General features: G+C 41.0%; 1 protein-coding gene across 4 annotated transcripts in view; it reads left to right on the plus strand.

The window, feature by feature from the left end:
* ORC5 (origin recognition complex subunit 5) overlaps positions 1–24,369 on the plus strand; it is a 138,254-nt gene that overhangs the window by 93,415 nt on the left and 20,470 nt on the right. For all 4 annotated transcript variants that reach the window (XR_012637614.1, XM_074942514.1, XM_074942515.1 and 1 more), the window contains exon 14: positions 13,407–13,519. Coding sequence is in view for 3 of the 4 variants with exons in the window: in XM_074942514.1 (XP_074798615.1) it covers positions 13,407–13,519 (113 nt within the window). In the remaining variant the exon portion in view is untranslated. The remainder of the gene's footprint in view (positions 1–13,406; positions 13,520–24,369) is intronic.

Below are 24,369 nucleotides of genomic sequence, written 5' to 3' on the forward strand. Positions count from 1 at the left end.
CTCATACAGTTGTTATCTATATTGGTGGACTTTTCCTACCATTAGTCAGTCTTCACTTAGCCAGGCTATATATTTCCTTGTAAATCGGTCTATCCAGCCCCTAATCAATTATTGCTTTTCTGTGAATATTCTCCGGTTTGTCATTATCTTCCTGGTAAGAGGCAGGGTCTTCTCAGTGAATGCTCTTTTCTCCTCCACACAGCCCTAATGACCTGACAAAGCTGGTCTTTGTTACCCTTTAAGAAATTATGCAAATTCCATCTCTTAACTATAGCTGGTTGGTGAAAAAGATATTGCCTTTAAGTGTGGCTTCTCTTATACCTGGGAGATAGGCCTCTAAGTTTGACCAGTAGGGCTCAGAAGTATTTCAGAAGGTGTGTTCTCTTCAGGGTACCACCCTCAGCCACTTGCTATTTGTCACCCCTAACCCTTGATAATCCACCTACCCAAATACACACTTTTCAAGGATCATTCTCACACAACTACATTTCAGGGGAAATGTAGTCATTGTTGGATTTCAGCATAGCCTTGACACCTGTTCCGTCATGCCTTGAAGGTCAAGAATTCTTCTCCAGACTTCCTAACTACCCTTTCAGAAAATTTCAGTCACTGGTATGTAACATTTTACTGTTACTGTGGTCTTTTCTACTAAGACTAAATTATAACTACATCCAATTTTACTTTTCTGAACAGTCTTAGAATATTACTTCTAATTTCTTTCGTTCAAAATATTCTTGATAAATGTCCTTTTTTAAAATCACCCACACAGTTTTTCTGGCTACTTTCAAGTCTGTTCTCACCAGATGTTTTTTCCAAGCTTTTGTGACAATGAAATACAGCCACTGTAACACATGCCATGAAGAAAAAGCTTTGAGAACTGAATTTTTTTGCTAAGAGGCACGATTACTTTCATTTATATCTTTCCAAACATGGAATAAATTTTTCTATATTTTTGTTTGAAAACACATTACTTGCCAGGGTTTACGCTGCCTGAACTTTAGAAATAGTGATATTTTTTTCAAATCTACAGTTGTAAAACAGCATTATCACCTTATTAAGATTTAGTAGAATATGGAAATTTTAATGGGAATCTTTTTATTATATATCAAACTGCAAGTCCCCCATCCTCCGAGGAGTGCACAGACCCCAAGTTAACATCCAAACGCATTGCCTTCCTGGGGCTTGGCTTTATTAGTAACCCCAAAACAATAATACAACAGAAAACATAGTCTCTGCTTCCTGTGTGACTAGCTGTCACAGGAATACCTCTGCCTAACTCTCCATTTTCCTCTGTCTAGAAAGTCACTGCCACGTCCCATATGTCTAGAGTTTAAGTTCATAAGCCTGATTTACCCCTGTGATTAAAGCAGAATGTCAGTGCCTTTATGCAGGGTTCTAAAACTTGCTGACAAGACGAATTACCAGAAGAGTCCTGCTGCCCTGTTACATTTTCACAAAGTACTAAACTAGTATAGCTCTGTATTGTGTGGGCAGTAATATATTTAAGGATGTCAGTAATTTGAAATTGTTTCTTTCGAAAACACAAGTTGCAGTGGATTCCCATTCTTTTGTCTTAACTTTGGGGACAAGACTCAGACAGAACTTCCAAAGTGTTTTAAGGGTTGCATACATCTCTTCCCCCTCCCAGCATATGGTACATTCTGCCACTGCTTCATGGATTTCAGAACCCCTAAATGTACAAACTGATGTCAGTTCTCTTTCAGTTTCTACTAGCACTTAAAGGTTTGCCACCCTGTTCTTTTTTTTCTGTGTACCTGGCGCATCAAGTGTAGAACCTGTACATTCTCTGTATCAGATTAGTCTAAAGTAGTGCTTCTGAATGGAGGGCATAAGAATCAGCTAATGTAAGCAGTGTGCTAAGATTTTGGAAAATGTATTTAGGTCTCTGTACAAAGGACTTTTCTTGAGCCCCTACTTAACTTACATAGCCACACGCTATTTGAGAGTCACAGTTTTAGTGGCTAGACTTGCTTGCTTTGGCAGTAACACACTAGAGACTATGTCAAACCTTTTACTGGTTAGCCCTTTTATAAGGGCTGTGGAGTGACAAGGGTTTGTTTCCCTACTTTCTGTCCATTAGGCATCTTTCCTTAACTTGTTCTTTACTCTCAAGTTTTTTTCAGATATTTTGAAAAGTCTTTTTTTCTATTTTCATAGCTTAATCACAAGAAAACTACAAGAGAAGACTGTGTCAGGAACAAAATATTGTTGCATCAGTTTACCGTCACACATCTGGCTTCCCATTACAATACAATTTCTGATGCTTAGGTATTCCAGTGTGGTAGTTACACTATTTTGATGCTTCATGACCATCTTCCACCTATTTCTCCTATGTAGCAGAAGGTCTACTTGGGAAGGGTATGCTCCACCTGTTGGTGCATATAGTACTTAGACTTCACTTTGTAGACATTTGTGGAATTAGACTCGGTCTTCCATATCTTTTTGGCATTATCCCCCCACAAAAAAGCAGCCAGCTTGGTCCTGACTGGTTTGCCCTATTTTCAACCTTTGTTTATGTTCCTCTTTAATCTCTGTCATGAGGCTTCTGTGCTTGGCGTACATCAGTCTCCTCATCCTGAGCCCCCTGCGTCTATTTGAATCCACAGCAAACTCAGGCTTAGTGTAGATTCCTCCGTATATGCTCCTGGAGGTAGGGCTTGTATCCAGCGAAGCACTTGTCTCCTAGTGACCTCCAGGCATTTCAGGGAATGCTTTACCAGCTAGCAGAGGTGTTAAACCTTTCTTCATTTGGGAAAAACACTCATAATAGATTTGATATTTTGCAGTCCAGCAGTAATGTGAATTAGATTGTGTCAAAGAATCATCATAGACTATCAGGGTTGGAAGGGACCTCAGGAGGTCATCTAGTCCAACCCCCTGCTCAAAGCAGGACCAATCCCCAACTAAATCAGTGAGGGGACTGGTAGATGGAGCTTGGCTGGGGAAGGTGAGGGGGATGAGGATAATGATGAATGAAAGAAACTCATGCTGCTAGAAAATCCAACAAAATATTTTCTGCCAGCAGACAAAGTGAGAAAGTGATGGCCTTAGGTGACAAAACACTGTTGCTGCTCATGACTTTCCCCAGATCTGACAGAAAAATTATGCAAGGCCTGGCTGCTTCCACATAATTTATCTTGGACTAGCCACAACACACATCTTTTAGCCCCATGACCATGTCATCATGCAGCAGATAGCTCCACTATGTTCAGTCATGCCATCTTACAAGATTCCTTTAAGAACTGGTGAATGTATTTCTGCTGGATCACAACACAGTGCTAATGGAGTCACCTTCTGAGCCTTTAGCGGAGTGCTTTTTATTTTGCCTGCCACTAAGGAAATTGTAAAATATATGGATAAAAATCACTGGATAAGAGCTAAGTATTATTTATTTTTAGTATTTTGATTTTTAATTCCAATCAGATCTTTGAGAAGAGTGAGTGAAATGAAGTCTTTAATGAATGATCCACCATTCACTCTAAGTTGTCCTTTGTTCTCTTTGCAAATTTATAACTAAATTGTTGTCCGAGTTCCACTTGGTTCAGACCATCATCCTCCAAATATTTTTTACCACACTTCATTGTGATCCAGGGAAATCTAGACTCCATACCTTTTTAGATGTCAAAACATCTTTAGGGTTTTATTTTTTTAGGATTAAAACATTTTAGGACATCACTTACACATTGTCTTTTGGGGATCACTATAGGGGAAATTACATCTGTACACATCTTTCTAAGTGGGTTTATATATACAGTATATCTATAGATATAAAAGACCTGTTTATACATTAATCACAATGACGGTACACCAGGCCATCAGTATCCTTGTATTCCCTCCTGTGTTTTCCTATCTAGCAGCTACCTCAATAGTCTCAGCTTTTTACACCCAAATAATCTTTAAGGAGTATTTATCCAAACCGCCTCTCACATGCATTGCTGAGTGTTTAGAATATGACCCACACTGAGTGAGCATTAGAATTCAGTCATCTGTAGTAAAAGTGGCTCGTCTGTCTGCTTGTGTCTGGTGCAGATATTGGCCAAACTGCCACTTGGAACTCAAAGCACACTTTCTAGAAGCTTTATTGTTTAGAGTTGGAGGGCAGTCAGATGCCCAGTTTAGTAGGGCAGTGTTTGTTTAATTATTGCAACTCTTAATTTCTTAATGGTTGCTGCTTGCTAGTCTTCGGGGGTTGAGAACTGTGGAAGCAATTTGGGAAAGGAAAAAAGGAAATTGCTTAACTGTAATTTGTAGTTCTCATACCTTGTTTCTCCCTTAGATCTACACTCTTTCTCTCTCCAATGTCTTTAGAGTTTGGAATGTCTGTTTGCTGCTCTGCATGAATTGGAAATAGCAGGCTTATCTACCTTTGCTTTTTAAGCATAGTCTCAGTATCTGAACCTGTAGGCTTATAACTCTGTTTAAACATTCACTACAAAGTGATTTTTGACCCCTGTGCATTGCATTAAACTTACAAGATTGAGAATTTATGGAAGAAGCATAGTTGGAGGGCTGCAATTGACCAGGTAAATAACCTTGTTTTACTCTAAAAAAATTATCAAAACTTTCGTATCTTGTAGCACGTTAAGCTTAAAACATTAATCAGAAACTTGGTATCCAGCCTGACAGTATTTCTGATTTATAGGCAGAGGATGTAGTAAGCAATTTTACAATACGGTACTGACCTTCTGTTCCATATACAGTATTTGATGACAGTAGGGGAAATTGGTCAAAATTTGTTATTAATGCATCACTGGAACATTTGTAATGCAACAGCAAGGTCACTTTCGATTTCTACAGCCTACATAATATTTAGATGGGTCCAGCTCCAAGCTATCAAGGCTTATGGTGTGTTCATTGGAAGCTTTTATGAGCCTCATGCCATTCCTTCTGTGGGATATGACCTGCTTTCATTGGTAGTCTCTGAATGTAGGAGGCCAGCTGCAAGCATATCCTGCAAAAATGATTAGCCAATAATGGTGCACTGGGGTGTAAAATAGCAGTTGTAATAACGGATTACTCCATTATGCTTCTTCATTGACTGAATAAAGACCTAATTGAGTGAGGAATGTAGAAAAATGTACTCTTCTGACTTAAACTTAAAGGATTTGATAAAATAACAACTTTAGGGGTAAGGGGAGTGCCATTAAATTGAAACCAGAGAGATTTGCAAATTAGAATTTGAGTAATTTCCTATATTCTCACTTTTCCAGAGTGCTATAGACATTAACAAAAGGAATTGTGAATCAGCTGCCTTTAACATAATTTATAGATCTAAGGTAATTTATGGAATATTCAGGTTTGTGGGAACAAATGAAGCAGTAATCGTATCATAGTTTTCAGACTTGTATTGTCATATGTTATAAACCAAAATTTAAATAGTTACACTTATTTATAAACATTGTCTCATTCCTAGTAAACCTAGTTTTTGCTCACCACAGACTAGGGGTCTGAAGAAATACTAAGGAGATTAGAATAATATTTTAAAGTAATCAATTTTGGGGTATACCTTTAACCAGTAAGGAAGGCTTGAAAGTTCCATATTCCTTTAGCGTTCCTTTGCTTATTTACACATACATTTACTGTGGTTAAATACTTGCTTTCTTGATAGTTTGAATTTGCATGCGGTTGCCTAATGCAGGCATTTACTCTTACTTAAGAAACTCTTTAGTACATTATATTTAATCACATACAGACTTGTTAACATTTTGCTTTTGAAATGTAGGACCATTTCCATTATATCTTTTCTGCCTGGTCAGATCCTGAACGACACAATGTCACTGTGTCATGGTGCATTGTCACCAGCTGAGGGGAAGTAACTAGGAGCATCTTCTTTCCTTCCCCCCAACACACAGCATCACAGAAAGAGGGGGCAACAGAGCAATCAGAATTTTTTTTTTTAAATAAGGCCAAAGTAGTTACATCAGTATATTCTGATGTTCTCACTCTGCTGTGATGTACGTCAACTAAGCAGGACAAATGAGGCTGCATTCTAATGGAATATATTCACAAGTATAAAAGACTATCTTAAATCTGTGTCCTACAGTTCAATATTTGCATTTTGTTGTATTGCACTTCAGGATGAATTTTTCAGAACATCCCTGTGCATTTGCAGAAATAGTCTCCCAGGCTGAAGCTCCCACCTGCTCCTTTAGAGCTGTGGCAGCATTGCACCAATATATTTCTCCTTTCTGCACTTGTTTCGTTTTTGTTTGTTTTTTTCATTCCTGCCCCAGTCAAATGGTTCGCCAATCCTGACACTTCTTCCAGAAGTGGCTTTTTGGAGGCAGCATTTTCTGTGTGTGGCTCATCTGAAACACTTTCTTCTTCCCCCCTCTTCCTGGTGTGTAACTCCTCACTTATTTTGTTATCCTCTTTTCTCATTTTCCACACCACCCATGAATAAAAAAGGCCATTCTGGGCAGACCAGTGGTCCATCTAGCCCAGTATCCTGTCTTCCAACACTGTCCAGTTGCAGATGCTTCACAGGGAATGAACAGAACAGGGCAATTATCAAGTGTAGTATCTGTTCTTATCCGTTTAATGGACTGAATCACTGCATTACTTTGCGTTTATCAACATTGAATTTCCTCTGCCATTTTGTTGCCCATTCACCCAGTTTTGTGATTTTTTTTTTTATAACTCTTTGCCATCAGCTTCAGACTTAACTATCTTGAGGAATTTTGTACTGTCTGCAAACTTTGCCACCTCACTGTTTATCCCCTTTTCCAGAATATTTTTGAACAAGTTGAACAGCACAGGTCCCAGCATAAATCCTTGGGGGACCCTGCTATTTACCTCTCTCCCCTGTGAAAACTGACTGTTTCTTCCTATCTTTTAACTAGTTACTGATCCATGAGAGGACCTTCCCCCTTATCTCATGACTGTTTACTTTGCTTAAGAGCCTTTGGTGAGGAACCTTGTCAAAGGCTTTCTGAAAGTCCAAGTACACTATTTCAACTAGATCGCCACATGCTTGTTGATTCCTCAAAGAATTCTAATAAATTAATGAGGGCCCTTTACAAAAGACCTGTTGACTCTTCCCCAACATATTGTGTTCATCTGTCTGTGATAATTTTGTTCTTTACTATAGTTTCAACTAATTTTCTTGGTACTGAAGTTTGGCTTTCTGGCCCGTAATTGCCAGGATTGCCTCTGGAACCTTTTTTAAAAATCGGCATGACATTATCTATCCTCCAGTCACCAGTTACAGGGGCTGATTTCAACAATAGATTACATAGCACAGTTAGTTCTGCAGTTTCATATATGGGTTCCTTCAGAACTCTTGAGTGAATACCATTTGGTTCTAGTAACTTATTACTGTTTAACTTTTTGGTATGTTCCAAAACTTCCTCAACTCCTCCATCTGGGGCAATTCCTCAGATTTGTCACCTAAAAAGAATGGCTCAGGTGTGGAAATCTTCCACACATCCTCTGCAGTGAAGACTAATGCAAGGAATTCATTTACCTTCTCTGCAATGGCTTTATGTTCCTTGAGTGCTCCTTTAGCACCTTGATCGTCCAGTGACCCCACTGATTGTTTGGCAGGCTTCCTGCTTCTGATGTACTTAAACACTTTTGCTGTTAATTTTTGCTAGTTGTTCTTTAAATTCTTTTTTAGCCTGCCTAATTATACTTTTATACTTGACTTTCCAGGGTTAGCACTCCCTTCTATTTTCCTCACTACAGTTTGACTTCCAGTTTTTAAAGGATGCCTTTATGTTGCTAACTGCTTCTTTTACTCTGCTGTTTTGCTGATGTGGCATTTTTGGGGCCTTTTACTGTTTGTTTTTATTTGGGGTATACATTTAGTTTCAGCCTCTGTTATATTTTTTTAATAGTTTCCATGCAACTTGCAGGCATTTCACTTTTGCGACAGTTCCTTTTAATATCCATTTAACTAGCTTCTGTGTTTAAAAAAAATTCTCGTTTTTGAAGTTAAATGTTACTGTGGTGGGTCTCTTTGGTACGTTTCTCCCTACAAAGCTATTAAATTTAATTACAGTATGGTCACTATTACTGAGCAGTTCAGCTATATTCACCTCTTGGACCAGATCCTGTGCTGCACTTAGAACTAAATAAAGAATTGCCTCTCCCCTTCTAGGTTCCAGGACTAGTGCTCCAAGGAGCAGTCATTAATGGTGTCCAGAAATTTTCTCTCTTCATCCCTTCTGTGACGCCTGGCAGACCAGGTGCCACCTCATGCCAAGACCCCTAGGTCTCAACAGAACACTAACCAATACATAGCTGGAAACTAATCTGGCTCACCGGTGTGTTAGTATTGTTAAAATAGATGCTAAGTTTATAAGTATGTGTTTATACTTTATGAAATGCTTGTAGGATGCTGCATATTAGGGCTGTCAATCGTAGTTAACTCAAGTGATTAACTCAAAACAAATTAACTAGATTAAAAAAAATTGCTATTAAACAATAAGAGAATACTAATTGAAATTTATTATGAATATTTTGGATGTTTTTCTACATTTTCAAATATATTGATTTCAGTTACTACACAGAATATAAAGTGTACAGTGCTCACTCTGTTTTTTTATTACAAATATTTGCACTGTAAAAAAAAAAAACAAAATAAGTATTTTTCAGTTCACCTCATACAAGTACTGTAGTGAAATCTCTTTATTGTGAGAGTTCAACTTACAAATGTAGATTTTTTTTTTTTTATTACATAACTGCACTCAAAAACAAAACGATGTAAAACTTTGGAGCCTACAAGTCCATTAAGTCTAACTTCTTGTTCAGCCAATCACCAAGACAAACAAGTTTGTTTACATTTATGGGAGTTAATGCTGCCCGCTTCTTATTTACAGTGTCACCTGAAAGTGAGAACAGTATTGGCATGGCACTTTTGTATCCAGTGTTGCAAGGTATTTACGTGCCAGATGTGCTAAACATTCGTATGCCCCTTCACGCTTAGGCCACCATTCCAGAGCACATGCTTCCACGTTGCTGACGCTTGTTAAAAAATTAATGCATTACTTAAATTTGTGACTGAACTTCTTTGGGGAGAATTGTATGTCTCCTTCTCTGTGGTTTTACTCTCATCCTGCCATATATTTCATGTTATGGCAGTCTCGGATGACGACCCAGCACATGTTGTTTGATTTAAGAACACTTTCCCTGCAGATTTGACAAAACACAGAGAAGATACCAATGTGAGATTTCCAAAGATAGCTACAGCACTCAACCCAAGGTTTAAGAATCTGAAGTGCCTTCCAAAATCTGAGAGGGTTGAGGTGTTGAACATGCAGACAGAAGTCTTAAAAGAGCATCACTCTGGTGCAGAAACTACAAAACGCACCACCAAAAAAGAAAATCAACCTTCTGTTGGTGGCATCTGACTTACATGATGAAAATGAATGTGCGTCAGTCCACACTGCTTTGGATCGTTATCAACCAGAACCCATCATCAGCATGGAAGCATGTTCTTTGAAATTGTGGTTGAAGCATGAAGGGGCATTCAAATGTTTAGCATATCTAGAATGTAAATACCTTGCAACGCCAGCTACAACAGTGCCATGCAAATGCCTGTTCTCACTTTCAGGTGACATTGTAAATAAGCAGGCAGCATTATCTCCCATAAATGTAAACAAACTTGTTTGTCTTAATGATTGGCTGAACAAGAAGTTAGGACTGAGTGGACTTGTAGGCTCTCAAGTTTTACATTGTTTTATTTTTGAGTGCAGTTATATATAAAAAAAATTCTAGATTTGTAAGTTGCACTTTCACGATAAAGAGATTGCACTACAGTACTTATGAGGTGACTTGAAAAATACTTACTTTGTTTTTTTACAGTGCATATATTTGTAATCCATAATAATATAAAGTGAGCACTGTACACTTTTTACTCTGTGTTGTAATTGAAATCAATATATTTGAAAATGTAGAAAACCTCCACAAATATTTAAATAAATAGTACCTATTATTTAATGATTTGATTAAAACTTCAATTAATCATGATTAATTTCTGTAATTGTTTCACAGCCTTACTGCATATATTAATCTCACTTATAACATCTGCACCTCATATTATAAAGTGATATTAAGTGTTTGCATTGTAATCCTCTGTGATTGTGTAAGTCATCAAACAGGAAAGGAGCATTAATTATTGTAAAATGCTGGCTTCCTACAGAGGGTGTTAGGTCCTGCCCACCAAGAAGGCCCATTGAAACGAAATGAGACATTGTGAAACATCAAAGAACAAAGACTTTTATTAATTGTCTTCCACTGCACTCCCCTCCAAGAAGAGGAGACATGCGGGTGAACTCATCCCATCGCTTGAACTCTGGAGGGAAGATAAAAATCCTGACGAGAAGAAACTGTATCTCTGTTTTGCTTGGACTTTTGGAAGGGCAAGTTTTCTAAGCATAAGGATGGGATCCCCAGCTGCTTAGCCTAGGTTAGCTCTAAAGGACATATAGAGCTTGCATATTACAGAAGTTTCTATCTCCTTTTGGAACCTAAGAGTGTAACTCATTTATGTATGTATGTTTACCTGCTTTAACCTTGTAAATAACCTTTTCCTTGGTAAATAAATCTTTAGTTAGTATATTATAGGATTGGCTACAAGCATTGTCTTCGGTGTAAAATCTAAAGTGCAATTGACCTGTGGTAAGTGACAGGTCCTTTGGGATTGGAAGTAACCTAAACATTGTTGAGAGTATCTGGTGTAAGGGACCATCTGTTACAGAGGCAAGCATGTGTAGGTGGCAAGATAGACTGGGTTACCCAGGGGACTGTCTGTGACTCCGTCGTCAGGCTGTTATAGTGCCTGAGGAGTTTACACTTGATACTTGGTTGGTGAAATTTAAGTATAGAACTCACAATCAGTAAGGGGTTTGTGCCCTGTTTCTTAATGGTCTGCCTTGAAGTTAGTACTCATGCTCTTGAGCCCCTCCAGACAGCTTGACATCTTCCTGAGGTGACATATGGGAATATATCAATATGGGGATAGTTGAAATCCCCCATTATTATTGGGTTTTCTGTTTTTGTAGCCTCTCTAATCTCCCTGAAGCATTTCAGTCATCATCACCATCCTGGTCAGGTGGTCAGTAATATATTCCTACTGCTATACTCTTAATGTATGTATCTTCATCAATGTCCTCCTTTCCCTTCAACCTTTGTCTGCCCCACGGCTGGGCTCTGTGGGGAGTGGAGGGCTGGTGTATGGGCTGGTGGCTGCCTCACGGCTGGGCTCTGGGGAGGAGGGCTGGGGGCTGCCCCATGGTTGGGCTCTGTGGGGAGGGAGGGCTGGTGTATGGGAGGGGGAGACTGATGTTTGGGCCAGGGGGTGCCCCATGGCTTGGCTCTGGGGGAAAAGGGGTGTGGGTGTCTGGGCCAGGGGGTGCCCTGCAACTGGGCTGGGGGGGGATGGAAGTGCAGGTGTCTGGGCTCTGGGGGCCCCAGACAGCCCACTTCAGCGCTCCCCAATTGGAACTGGTTTGTTAGGGATTTTTTTATAACTCTCTACTCCTGGGGGAATATTTTTTGCTGTTGTCTGTATTGTTGACACACTTGTTGACAGCTATTTTGAAATAAATTACCAACATAATGAAACTGGAGTGATTATGTTGTGTTATTTTGACAAAATATGCAGAATTTTTAATATTTTGGCACAGAATTCCCCCAGGAGTAACTGTGACAGTAAGGAGCCAGACAAAGACAAAGCTTGAGCAGCCAGTAATGGTGTGCGGGCTAAAGATGGTGACATAGTTTTGTCTTTGTCTGTCATCCTCTTGTCATTCCGGATGATGGAGTTGGGGATAATGGGGCCTTCATTTCTTCCTTTTCCCCCCAGCAGAGTCCTGATGGCTAGTTGCTACAAAGTCCATTGTGCTCTGAGCAAAAAGCTTTCCTCTTATGACTAGTACCCAGCTTGCTCTGCAGTGGCAAGCAGAGCTAGTGGGACACTGATCAGTGAACTCACCTGCACACCACACCAAGTTCAGAGATGCCTTTGGCAAAGAACTTTTTGGCATCCCGCCCTCAATCTTGGAGTCAGAAGGAGAAAATAGCCACCAATGTGGACAATTTAAAAATAAACCCTGTAAATAACAGTTTGGCTTTAGCCTATAAACCCTTTATGGTATGGATTGTCTCTTTTCTGTATTTGTACAGTGCCCAGCACAACTGGACCTAAATCCTGACTGCAGTCTTTGGGTGCTAGTATAATACAGTATAAATATTTATTACTACAGCTGCTGCTGCTGCTGATAACAATAAAAATCACCCTTGAGGGATACACTTAACACAGATTAGCCTTCAGGAGTTCTATTAAACTAAATGTATTTTCATATTGTATTTCTTGTGTCTTTTTCCCTTCTATTTCTGTATCTCCCAGCTTCACTCTTTTCCTATATCTCTACATTTGTACTTCCGCCTTTCTGTCATTTTCTTTCTCTCTCTCTCTCATTTGTTTCTCACCATTCACACTTTTTCTAGGGTCTCCATACTCATTCCTTTCTTTTATTTTTAGTGTGTGCTTGGGCACCATTTAAAGTAAGTAGCAAAGTGTATTCCCTGTGTTTAATATGGTGTATACCCTCAATACTACAGTGTGGAAACTATCAAGACTTTAATGGCATTGAGTGTGCGTGTGTGTGCGTATGTGTGTGTGTATGTGTATGTATATATGTATGTATTGATACATACATATCCAACTCTGCTAAGAGATCATCTTTTGGAAGAAGGAAAAGAGAGAGAAATGTCTATCTGTACACATTGATCGATCTCTCAAGATAGTGTGTGTGTGCGAGTGTCTATACATGTGTGCACACACACACACATACCTCTATCTTTCCTTCCTGGCCCACTCCCCAAGGGATGGGTTTTTGGCTTAGCACATGATCTTCAGGACCCTTCATCCTGCCTTCCAACCTTGGGGCTTCTTTCTCATGGCAGGGTAGGGTGATTCAATGAGTTTTTGAAATGTGGTCTAATCTGGCACAATGGGCTCTGGGGTATAAAACTCTGAGTATGCCGATTCGAAAAGGTGGTCTCCACATGTGAGGGACGTGAACTTGATGTATGTCTCAGGTGGCTGTCAAGACTTAGAAAGTGCCAGTGCAGGGAGATAATGGAACTGTAGAGGTATTTAAGAAGAATTTCAGGGTAACTTCTGATATGAAGTGCCCTAGGTTTCAACCTATGCATAAGGCTGCTCCTGCTGCAGAACTGGTCATGTGAATTTACACCCTTCTGGGTCAGCTGGTTTCAGAACAGTGGGACAGTATAGCCAAATATAGAACTTCCTTATGAAATATGGAAAATTTGGTGACCTTGGAAAAGTGATGTTGGTGACAAATGAAAATTTGGTCATTGTTATTCCTGTTTGCAAAAGTGAGTAATGTTTCAGTGATGTCTCTTGTTTCTAGATCACCTCTCTTGTGACACTCCAGCTTTTGACCTTGGTTGGCCATGATGACAAGCTTGATGGACCAAAGTACAAATGTACAGTCTCTCTAGACTTCATCAGGGCTATTGCAAGGTAAGATTGTTAAATAGCATTTAATGTTCCATGCACTGACCTGTATAAAAGGTTTAGGTTTCAAAACCAATTATTTGTTTAACCATTTATACTGGCTTCCTGCAGTGCACAGTAGAGGATTGAATAGATTGTTTGTTTGTATTCCAGTAGTAGATAGAGACAACATCCAAAGTTAGGATGTTCATTGTGCTAGGCTTTATACAGATATATAATGAGAGAGTTCCTGCTTGAAAGAGTTTATTTAAATTGGCAAGACAAAAAAAGGGAAAATATTATTCTGTGGAATCAAGGCCCAGAGAGACTGACTTGCCCAAGATCACATTAAAAAGTCAGTAGCAGAACTGAGACATGAACCCAGATCTCCTGAATCCCAGTCTAGTTCTTTCACCTCAAGGCCATCCTTCCTCTTTTCTTTGCATCCATGTTTTGATAGTTGTGGTCTCTGCAACAATGAAAATAAAGAGTTAAGACCCTCTACCAAATTTTTATTGCATACATAGGGAGGTGGCTCAAAATTCATATCCTTGGTCTTGGTGTTATCGTAACTCTCCATACACCATTCAGTGTATTGACAGGTTTGGGATTTTCTGTTGTGTTTTTACTAATTTCCACTGTTATTAGCAAATGCACAAGTACCAGTAGCTTAATAAAAATGGGAAAAGGTTCAAAATATAAAGTAGGGAGATAAAACAGATGTATGAGTCAAAAATATCAAAGAGTTTAAGTAGACATCCCACACATTTTAGCCATTCAGTAGCATCAGGGATAGACCAGCACAAGATGAACAGCCTTTGGTAGGTGTGCAGCATCCTCAACTGCACCGCAGCAATACAGAGGGCTGTTCCTGAGTCACCAGGTGTGGTCATTTCACACACATCTCACCACTCCACATCTGAAATGGTTGAATTTCTACAAGAGATTGCCTGGCATTGAGCTGCCACACTGTCTCTCATCATGCTGAGTGGTGATGGAGTCTCTGACAGAGAGCAGCTCATTCCCATTCTGCTCACCATAATGTGACAGCATCCGCTGTAGAGATGGTCGCTAACATACTCCAGATTGGTCATGTGCTGATGAGTCGGCGGCAATGCACCTCTCATGTATCTTTTAAAAAGTGGTAGTTGTGGCATCTCCTGTATTTTTGCTGCAATACAACACCTGATGTTAGGAGGTGGGATATTAAAAAGGACTGGTAACCACTTGATGTTTTTTGGTCTTATTGTTCCTGTTGTTGTTCTCCAACTGAGTAGCAGAGTGTTTGCACTTTAACTCCCCCAGTTGAGCCTACTAGCTTATTTAGAAGGCCATTTCAGTTCTTAATCTCCTGAACTACCTTGGTGAAGTGTCCTTTTAGGTACTTAAGTGTACAACCTTGAGTTCTTCTTTGAGTGATGACCCTGTGGGAGCTCCACTTTAGGTGACTGTGCGCTCTGAGCCTCTAGTCGGAGAACTTTGACAGCAGTATCTGGCCAGGCTGCACATGTGCTCTCTCCGGCTCTCGCCTGTGGCGGCAGTTGATTAGCAGTGTTGGGCCACCCCCCTTCTCAGTTCCTTCTCAGTTGCCCTTGGTCCCTAGTCAGAGCTCTGGCAGTGCTTTCACTCAATTTACCTCAGAATTAGTTTAGTTAGATTAGTCAATTAGTATAGTGTAATTAGGTTTTTTGATTAAGATCCCTTTACTACTTTTCTCCGCATTTAAAAAAAAATTCTTTCATTTCATCCCCTTAAGGGACATTATTTTTCCTCAGAATGCCAGGGTCTCCTGGCTTTAAATGCTGCCTCTCCTGTCACGAGGCAATTCCAATCTCCAACGGACGCTTGCAATGTGTCCGGTGCCTGGGGGAAACTCATGTACCCCAAAAGTGCACAGAGTGCCACAGTCTTAAGGCCCAGACAAGGGAAGTGAGGGACCTTAAACCATAATTTATCCTGACGGAGAAGTCCCTCCTTCCCGCCTCAGACTCGGGATCTCAAACTTCTCCTGTCGCCCTATCACCACATGCGGTTTCTGACAGTTCCCTCTCCTCTACCCTGCAAGGAAGGAACCTGTCTCCTAAACGACGTGGACAGAGGAGAGCTAACACTCCCCCACCAAGACTGTGTCAGAGGAAGCGTTCCCCGACTCTGTCCACCACATCGGTACCGAACACGCCGCAGCTTAGTACCTTTGAGTCAGCAGGGACCGCCGTTCCCGGCGCTTCTGTCAAAGCCACAGACCCTAAGCAGGCAGGCTCTAAGAAGAGGGCAGAGAAGACTGCCCCCTCCACTTCAGCACCAATAGCACAGACAAAGCGCTCGGTACCGAGCGACTCTGCATGTTAGACAACAATGTCACCTCTTGGCTCTATGATGCACAGCATAGATACTGCACCACAGATTACCACGCCATCCTCTGCATGGTCTACACCGGCTCCGTTCCCATCGGTACCTCGTTGTCTCCCAGTACCACCACAATTCTCCATACCGCCTTTCACACAGATACCTTCATCAGTACTGCAACCTCAACAGTTTCTTGCACCAAAGGACCTGACGAGTGCCCCAGTACCAGAATCACCTCTCCTCGGTACTGATACTGCTTTGGTACTTTCACGGCCACTCACACCACCAACTAGATCTGCTCCTCCTTTCTGTAGTGAGGGGGATAAGGAAGGGGAGGCTTTCTCCTCCCAACACTCTTCACCTATACAAGGCAGTGTTTGGTCTGCACATCAGGAGCACCCTCAACATGTGCCGCAGCCTGATTTTCAGGGATGGTACGGTCACCTGTCGGGGCCTAAGCCTATGCCCTTCCCACGTCAGTGGGCATTCTGGGACCCGCAGGCAGCTTATAGACAGTATTGCCCCAAACCTGAGTGGCACCATGAAGGTACATAGGCACTCTTCACCAAAACTCACAGTGCCAACAGATGCCCCTCCCGAACAGACCTTTGAGGAGATAGAAGTAGTCTTAGATCAGGAGGCAGCTCCTGCTACCACCACTTCATTCTCGCCAGAGGAGACTATCATGCCCCCTCTGCCTACTGCTGGAGATGATTTCAGAAATTTCCAAGAACTCTTCAAAAGAATAGCAGACACACCCCAGATACCCCTAGAGATCTCTAAGTCACATCACGAGCTCTTGGACATACTCCACACGTCCGCCTCCTCCAAGATTGCCCTCCTGATTAACACAGCATTCATGGAACCTGCCACAATCATCTTTCACCCGCTACCATCCCACCCACATGTAAGAGGGAGGACAAAAAATATTATGTCCCTTCAAAAGGGATGGAATTCCTATTCACACACCCTCAGCCAAATTCATTGGTAGTCAATGGAGTTAATGAACGGAGCAAACAGCATTGCTCTAGAACCACCCCTTAAGATAACCCAATTTGCTCACCCAATTACCAAGATTCCTCCAGGGAGTGTGCAACCTCTACCCAGAGCCCCCAATGTCCCTGTAGGACCTGACTTCGGTGCTTTGATCTCTCACAACTGCCCCATTCGAACTTTTGGCCATATGTTCTCTTCTACACATTCCATGAAAGTAGCCTTCCTAGCTGCCATCATGTCCGCTAGACATGTGGGAGAAATAGGGGCTCTTATGGCAGGTCACTCTCAGACCTCACCCTAAAGTTTCGCTTGAAGTTTCTTCTTCCTTCCACATTCATCAACCTAGTCATCTTCCCACGTTCTTCCCTAAACCTCACAAGGATAGACAAGAGGCAATTTTCCGCACCCTGGACATCAGAACAATGCTAGCCTTTTATCATGAACAGACCAAGTTGTTCAGGAAAACTCCTAAATTGTTCCTCTCCACCACGGAACGTTCCAAAGGCAACCCATTGCTAAGCAGAGACTTTCCAGATGAATTTCAGATTGCATCTACCTCTGTTACTGACAACATGACCTACAACCCCTCCCCCCATGGGTCAGAACACACTTCACGAGATCTGTAGCCACACTGGCTGCCTTCCTGAACAACATGACTATTATTGACATTTGCAAAACATCTAGTTGGACATCACCTCCCACATTCATACAACACTACGTCATTGAACAGGTCTAAGCATCTGACACATGGCTGGGACACATTGTCCTCTTGTCTATTCATAACCAACTCCGAATCCCTCCTCCCACCAAGGGGCACAGTCACCTAAAATGGAGCACCCACAAGGACATCACTTGAAGAAGAGAGAGTTACTGACCTTGTGCAGTAACTAAGGTTCTTCGAGATGTGTGTCCCTATGAGTGCTCCACTACCCTCCCTCCTCACCTCCACTTCAGAGTTCTCATCAATACTCTGCAGTAGAGAAGGAACTGAGAGGTGGGGAGGCCGCACAGTGCTAATCAACCACCATCACAGGTGTGAGATGGGGAGAGCGAATGTGTGGCCTAGTTGGGTACTGCTGTTGAAATTCTCTGACTAGAGGCACAGGGTGCACAATCAACTAAAATGGAGCACTCACAGAGGAACACATCTCGAAGAACCTCAGTTACTGCACAAGGTGAGTAACCTTCTCTTACACCTAGATATATTGGCTTTGGGTCATGTGCTAATCATTTTCCATTCAAGATATTGAGTCCTCTGAGGTGAAAACATGAGGACGCTGTCTTTGACACACTGTGTTTAAGACACCAATTATTGAAGTAGCCACTGATAGCTGCCATATTTTGGTTCAGATTGTCCTTAGTCTTTTTGAAGTCCCTGTCTCTTGAAGCTAGGCAGATGTCATCCACATACTTAAATGGCTTCAAGATTGTTGGAGGCAGATCTTTCTGTAAGTGTATTGAAAAAGGTAGGGCAAAAACAGATCCCTGAGGGAATCTGTTCTTCTGGATCCTCTGTGTGCTCAGTTTATTTCCTAGCATCACCTGGAATTGTCTGTTTCAAAAGATCATTTCTGTAGCTATAACACCCTTCGGGGTGACATCTTTGACAACATGATCAACAGGCCAATGTGCCAGACAGTAGTCAAGAAACACAGCTGTGTCTTTTTTCCTTCTGTTGGAAACCATTTTTTGTACAGGTGGTAAGATCAAGAACTAGGTCTGGAACCTTACCCTGTTCATCACTCAGATCCTGTTCTACTGTGGGCATGATTCTTTGCGGAATTAATTGCTCCAAAAGTTTGTAAGTACAGCTCAGAAGTGATTATCGTATGGTAGCTAGCTGGAATTGATTGGTGCTTTCCCAGTTTTGGTATAGCTGTTGACTATCACTTTATGCTCTTCTTATGAAGATGAAACAGAATTTCTGGTGCAATCTTGTCAAGGCCACATGTTTTTCTTGCTTTCGGAAGTGCTCTCTCCACATCTTCAGTGGATAAAGGCTGAAAGATATATTCACATGAAGGTGGGGACAGTCTTTATGGGTGCCATTCCCTCTTTACTGATTCCTCAAATGGCTTGTTCTTGTTGGCTTTTGTCATATTGGTTAGGTGTGTGGTGATGCTGTTTGGGGACACTTTCACTGGTGTGTGGTTAGTGGTTTCTGTGCTGTGCTAAGCTTCCTTCTGAATGACTGTGCTTTCCTGCTAGACCTTGTCACATCTGTAGTTGATGTAACTTATTCCTAACATTCCCTGAAACAGACATAGAGGTAGTCAGTGGTTTGCTGTCTCTAAGTTACCAGATTTTTCACACTGCTTCAGAAGTTCAGTGCATTCCACATCTAAGCGGGATACACAAGTCTTTTGTTAGCCACATGGGATGGATTTAGTGGCTGCTTCAAAAATTGCTCTTGAGAAGCAAGTGTAAGCGTTTTCTTCAGAATATTATGTGGTATGCACACTATGTACTCACTGATCAACTGACAGTTTTTTCCAGTCTTCCCTTCTATAATTCCATCATAATCTAGGTATAGTGGTTATTATGGAGATTGTCACTCCTAGCAGAATAAGAATGGGGCAGAAGGGGACAGGTACTGGCTGTGTGGGAAGTTTTCAAGAACTCCACAGCAGGCTGGTAACTGTTGGCCCCTGTGACGAGTTGGACCCCTCTTCTGGGATGCCACCTGATGTACTGGGATTTCACTGAGTCTCTCCTGCTCAACCAGTCTGGGTTCCCGCTCCCTGCTTTGCTGAATTAGGCTCTTCAGCCTCTTGCAGCACACACACAGGTAGGGCCACACCCTGCTGCAGACACAGACTGAAGTCAGCTCTGTGTGAGAGGACTCCCCCAGCACTCACATGCACACCCCTTAATAACGCAAAATAATACTGTCTTGCACTGTATAGAAATATCTGCATAGCACAAGCTCATAAAAATCTGCCCTCTTCCTCAGTGTAAAAAGAGATGTGCATGACTTCTTGTCCACCCTCCCCAGTTAGAAATTGCATAAACTGGGTTTAATAATAAACAAAACAAATTTTATTAGCTATAAAAGGCAGATTTTAAGTGGTTCAAGGAATAGCAAACAGAACAAAGCAGATTACTAAGCAAATGAAACAAAACACACAAACTGAGCTTAACACACCTAGATAGGAGGATACAAATTAGCAGATTCTCACCCTGAGTGATAAACAGGCTGGCAGATTCTTAAGGCACAAGTTGCCTTGGCTTTTCCAGGTTTTCTTACACAGGCTAAAAATCCTTCCAGCCTGGGACCATCACTTCCCACAGTTCAGTCTTTGTTCCTCAGGTGATTTCAGGTGTGTTGTAGGGAGAGTGAGGTCCTCTCCTGTTGTCAGTGTCCCTCTTTTATATCTTCTCCCCACTTGCTGGAAAGCTTTTTTGCTATGATCTGGGTCAAACAATTCCCATTGTGTAGTGCTATCTGACCCGGATCAAACTGTTCCCATTGTGTAGAGCTATCTCTGAGAGCTTTCTATTGCACACAGTTCCTGGGGTAATCTTTATGCTTGTGTGCATTTCTTCAGTAGGCCACTAACATTGTTTGGCCTCATCCAACATAGCACATTTGACGTGGTCAATATTCCCAGCTTCAGATACAAAAATGATACATGCATACAAATTGGATAAACACATTCAGTAAATCATGACCTTTCAAATGATACCTCACGTGGGCCATCTTGCATAAAGTATAACTTAGTTGTACCATATTCATATCATAACCATATTTCTATGAAAAATATGGAGTGTAATTTCACCGCCCCCTGTTGAGATGTCCCAGATGAGGTCAGGAGAACAGCAGTGCTTCCATCATGGGGAGAAAAAGTGGCTGTCTGCGTAAGGTAATACAACAACTATAGATCATTTATAGAAGCCCAGTCTGTGAGATCCAGTCCATTCTTGTCAGATTCTCTTATAGCCCCAGGAGGTGTGGTGATTGTTGAAGCTCCAACAGATGGATGGATGTTGAAGTGTTTGTAAAGATGGGTTGTTTCAGGCTACATCAGCAGGCTTAGAAACATTCGCAACTTCAAACTGACTAACTCTTACAATATCACAGTGCAGCAAAGTAGTTGGTAGGGCCTCCACATAAATATCAAACTTCACATAAATGGCTCTGCCACATTTTCCATGAAGATTGTAGCTAACAATGTCATAGCCTCTCACTGTCAGCTGCCTGGCAAGGAAGGAATCTGCATGCTTTTCTAAGAGACAACTAAGAAGCACCCTGTGACAGACCATGAGATTCTCTATTGCTGAATGCTTTGCAGCTGACAGCCCCTCAGTACTGAGTTGAAGAATGGAGAGAAAAGAATCAACAAGAACCACTCCTGCATTGCTGTTGCCGGGATTTGGATTGTCCAGAATCAGTCTGCTGTTTTTTGCTTTAGTTTCCCCCAAAGGGTTTAAACAGGGTGCATGATGAGAACATAGCAGCACTGCTTCACTCATTTCTATAAAGCATGCTTGTGTAGTGCCATAAAAGTTTGTCTCTATACCGAGGTGATTGTGAATTTGAAACGTGGGGAAAGGAGCTCTTCTATTAGCCCTTTATTTTCCTCCCTTAAGTTATCTCCTCATCTTGATTGAACAGAATTTTTTCATATTTTGCTGCATATCATTTTCAAAACGTGGTCAATGTGTTCCTATCAAATAATTCTGCCATTTCTATCCATTGAGCCATTACAACGTGTTATGCTAGTTCAAAATACAATAAAGGAAATCAGCCTTATTGAAGTGGTTTGAATTTCTTTAAAAATATTCCTTATATTGTGTTGTTTTATTTTGGAGGCTTTTGTTTTTACTTACAAGGTACTTGCTTTCAGTTGGGACAGAAAGCTTTTGCTTGACAGATGTGGCTCAAAGTCTATAGCTCTCGTTTTTTGCTCCTGCAACATGGGGAGGTCTTATGAAATTTCCAGTGAGCTGTCTTTGCCAAGTTACTCTGACCTTTTGATGTTTGTAGCCTTCTGGGCTTAGTTACCAGCATTTTTCAAAATTACCTTAAAAACAGATAAGGATTCTGAGGAAGTATCCTGTGAATTATAGGAGGTTCAGTTTGCAACATAAGAGAATCTTTAAATATTGACTTGGACTTGTGTAGAAAAATAATAGAGCAGAAATTTGCACAATATCTAATAAGAATACTGGAATATTATCTTTTTAATTTACTTTATAATTATTAGTTTCAAAACTAATGAAAAATAAAACACCAAAGACTTTCAATACCAATCTGTTAACAGATTTCTGGTTACAAATTCTAATTAACCTGGTAATTGTGTCCAAATAGCATCTCTCTGAAATCAAGACTTACTTATTAAATGCAGATATCCTTGGATTGTTCTTAAAATACATTTTGGGTTTTTTCTCTTCTGTTTTTGCAATGGGGAAGGAACTCACTGTAACAAGCAAATCAGAAGCACAAGATGATTGATCATCAAAAGAAAAAGCTATGCAAATATAGACCTTATATCAAATTCAGAATACAACAAAGTACAAGTCTTATGAGGAGTTAAGAAATCAAAGAAAAAGATTATACAAAGAAAAAAGTGAAACAGAAATCCACAATGATAATATACAGACGCCCCCTGACTTACGCAATCATTCCATTCCGGAAAGCCTTGCATAACTCGAATTTGCGTAAGTCGGAAACGTATACCCGTACGTTACGCAAATATTTCCGCAACTCGAAAATCCTATTTTGGGCTTATGGAACTTTTTCCGTAAGTGCGAATTTGTGTAAGTCGGGTCTTGCGTAACCCGGGGAGCATCTGTACTAGATAATCAGGTTATATTGATCACTTAAATTAAAAAAAAAAAAATTCTTGGGCAAGCCACCAAACTTTTGGCTTCATAGATGTCCAATTCTTTTCCTGTTGCTTGGGTTTTAGCTTCAAAGAGCATTTTAGCCTCAACAAAATGGCAGCCTTCAGGTTAGAAACTGCATTGTATTAATTTCTAGTGGAATTACAGAGGGATAAGTTTAGCTCATTCAGTTTTAAGTTGGTTTTATGTTATCAGACTTAAGTCAGAACCCCAATTGTGAATACTGTAATGTATTCTATGTCCCTAATACAGATCAGTGCTTTTTCCATGAAAATATTGCTCTAAAATGGTGATCCACTACATTGTCAAAAAGCACATTATGGTTCTGATGGGTTGGACCCTCCCCCCTTTGGGGTGCCATCGGATGTGCTGGGATCCCACTGAGCCCACCTGTCCTATCAGCCTGGGTTTCCCTTACACTGTGCTTCTGTGACAGACTCTCAAGCCCCTTTCCAACACACACACACAGGCAGGGACATACCCAGCTGTAGAATCACACAGAGTCTGCAATCAGCTCTCTGTGGGAGGACTCAGCTAGGGGATGCCCAGCACTCTTGTTCGCACACCCCCTGGAGTGTAAACCCAAAATTATATTGTCTTGCACTGTGTAGATCTCTATACAGCGTAAGCTCATAAAAATCCCCCCCCCCTCAATGTGGAGGAAGATATGCACCGCTCTTCCCACCCCTCCCCCCCCAGGTTATGAATTGCACAAACTGGGTTTTGAAATAAACAAAAAACAAGTTTATTAACTACAAAAGGTAAATTTTAAGTGATTATAAGGGATAGTAAACAGAACAAAGCAGGTTCCTCAGCAAATAAAACAAAACACACAAACTAAGCTTACACTAAAGAAACAGGTTACAAATAGTAATTTCTCACTTAAATGTTGTTTTAGGCAGATTGCAGAGTTTCTGCAGCTCAGGGTTCCAGTTACTTCTCTTCACAGGCTACCCCTGTCTCCTTGCTGTTCCCCAGCTTTGTTCCTTTGTTTCTTCAGGTGTTTTCAGTAGTCTTCCTTCTTAGGCAGGGAGGTAGTAGAGAAGAGCTCTGATTAATTCAGATACAGGACTGACACATGTGTGGATAATAACATTCAGCAAATCATAACCTTTCCAGTGATACCTCACATGACCCATCTTGCATAAAATGTATCTTAGTTATGCCATATTCATATTATAAGAATATTTTATGAAGAATATGGGATGCAGCATCACAATGGTAGCCCAACCCTAGCTAATACTTAGCACTTAACACAAAATTTGTTGCCAACAATATATAAAAACCAGCATAGATTATGAGAATTCTTATATATTCTTTCTTGTGTGATCTCCAATTTATATAAGCTAAATCAAACCAGAAAAAAAAAAAATCTGTTCCTCTGGAGCCCTCATTTACCTGTGGTCTCTGACAGGGCTCAAGCTCTCCCCGTACTAGTCACTAGCTATACAAAGCAGTTAGAGTTGGTGAAACAGCCCAGGAAGAAGTGTATGCAGTACTTAGACAACAATCATCCCTACGTCTCCTTTGCATCAAATATAAATACCCCTGTCCTCCACCTTTTCTCTGTGTCTAATCAAATACAGAATCAGCTCGTGGATGAGGAGCAGGTAGCCAAAGCTGAACCCAGGCAAGATATGGGATGCTGGCAGGAGGAAAGGAAGCACTTCAAAGATCTGTCCGCCTCT

Source organism: Natator depressus, chromosome 1, assembly GCF_965152275.1.
Source record: "Natator depressus isolate rNatDep1 chromosome 1, rNatDep2.hap1, whole genome shotgun sequence".
NCBI lineage: Eukaryota > Metazoa > Chordata > Testudines > Cheloniidae > Natator > Natator depressus.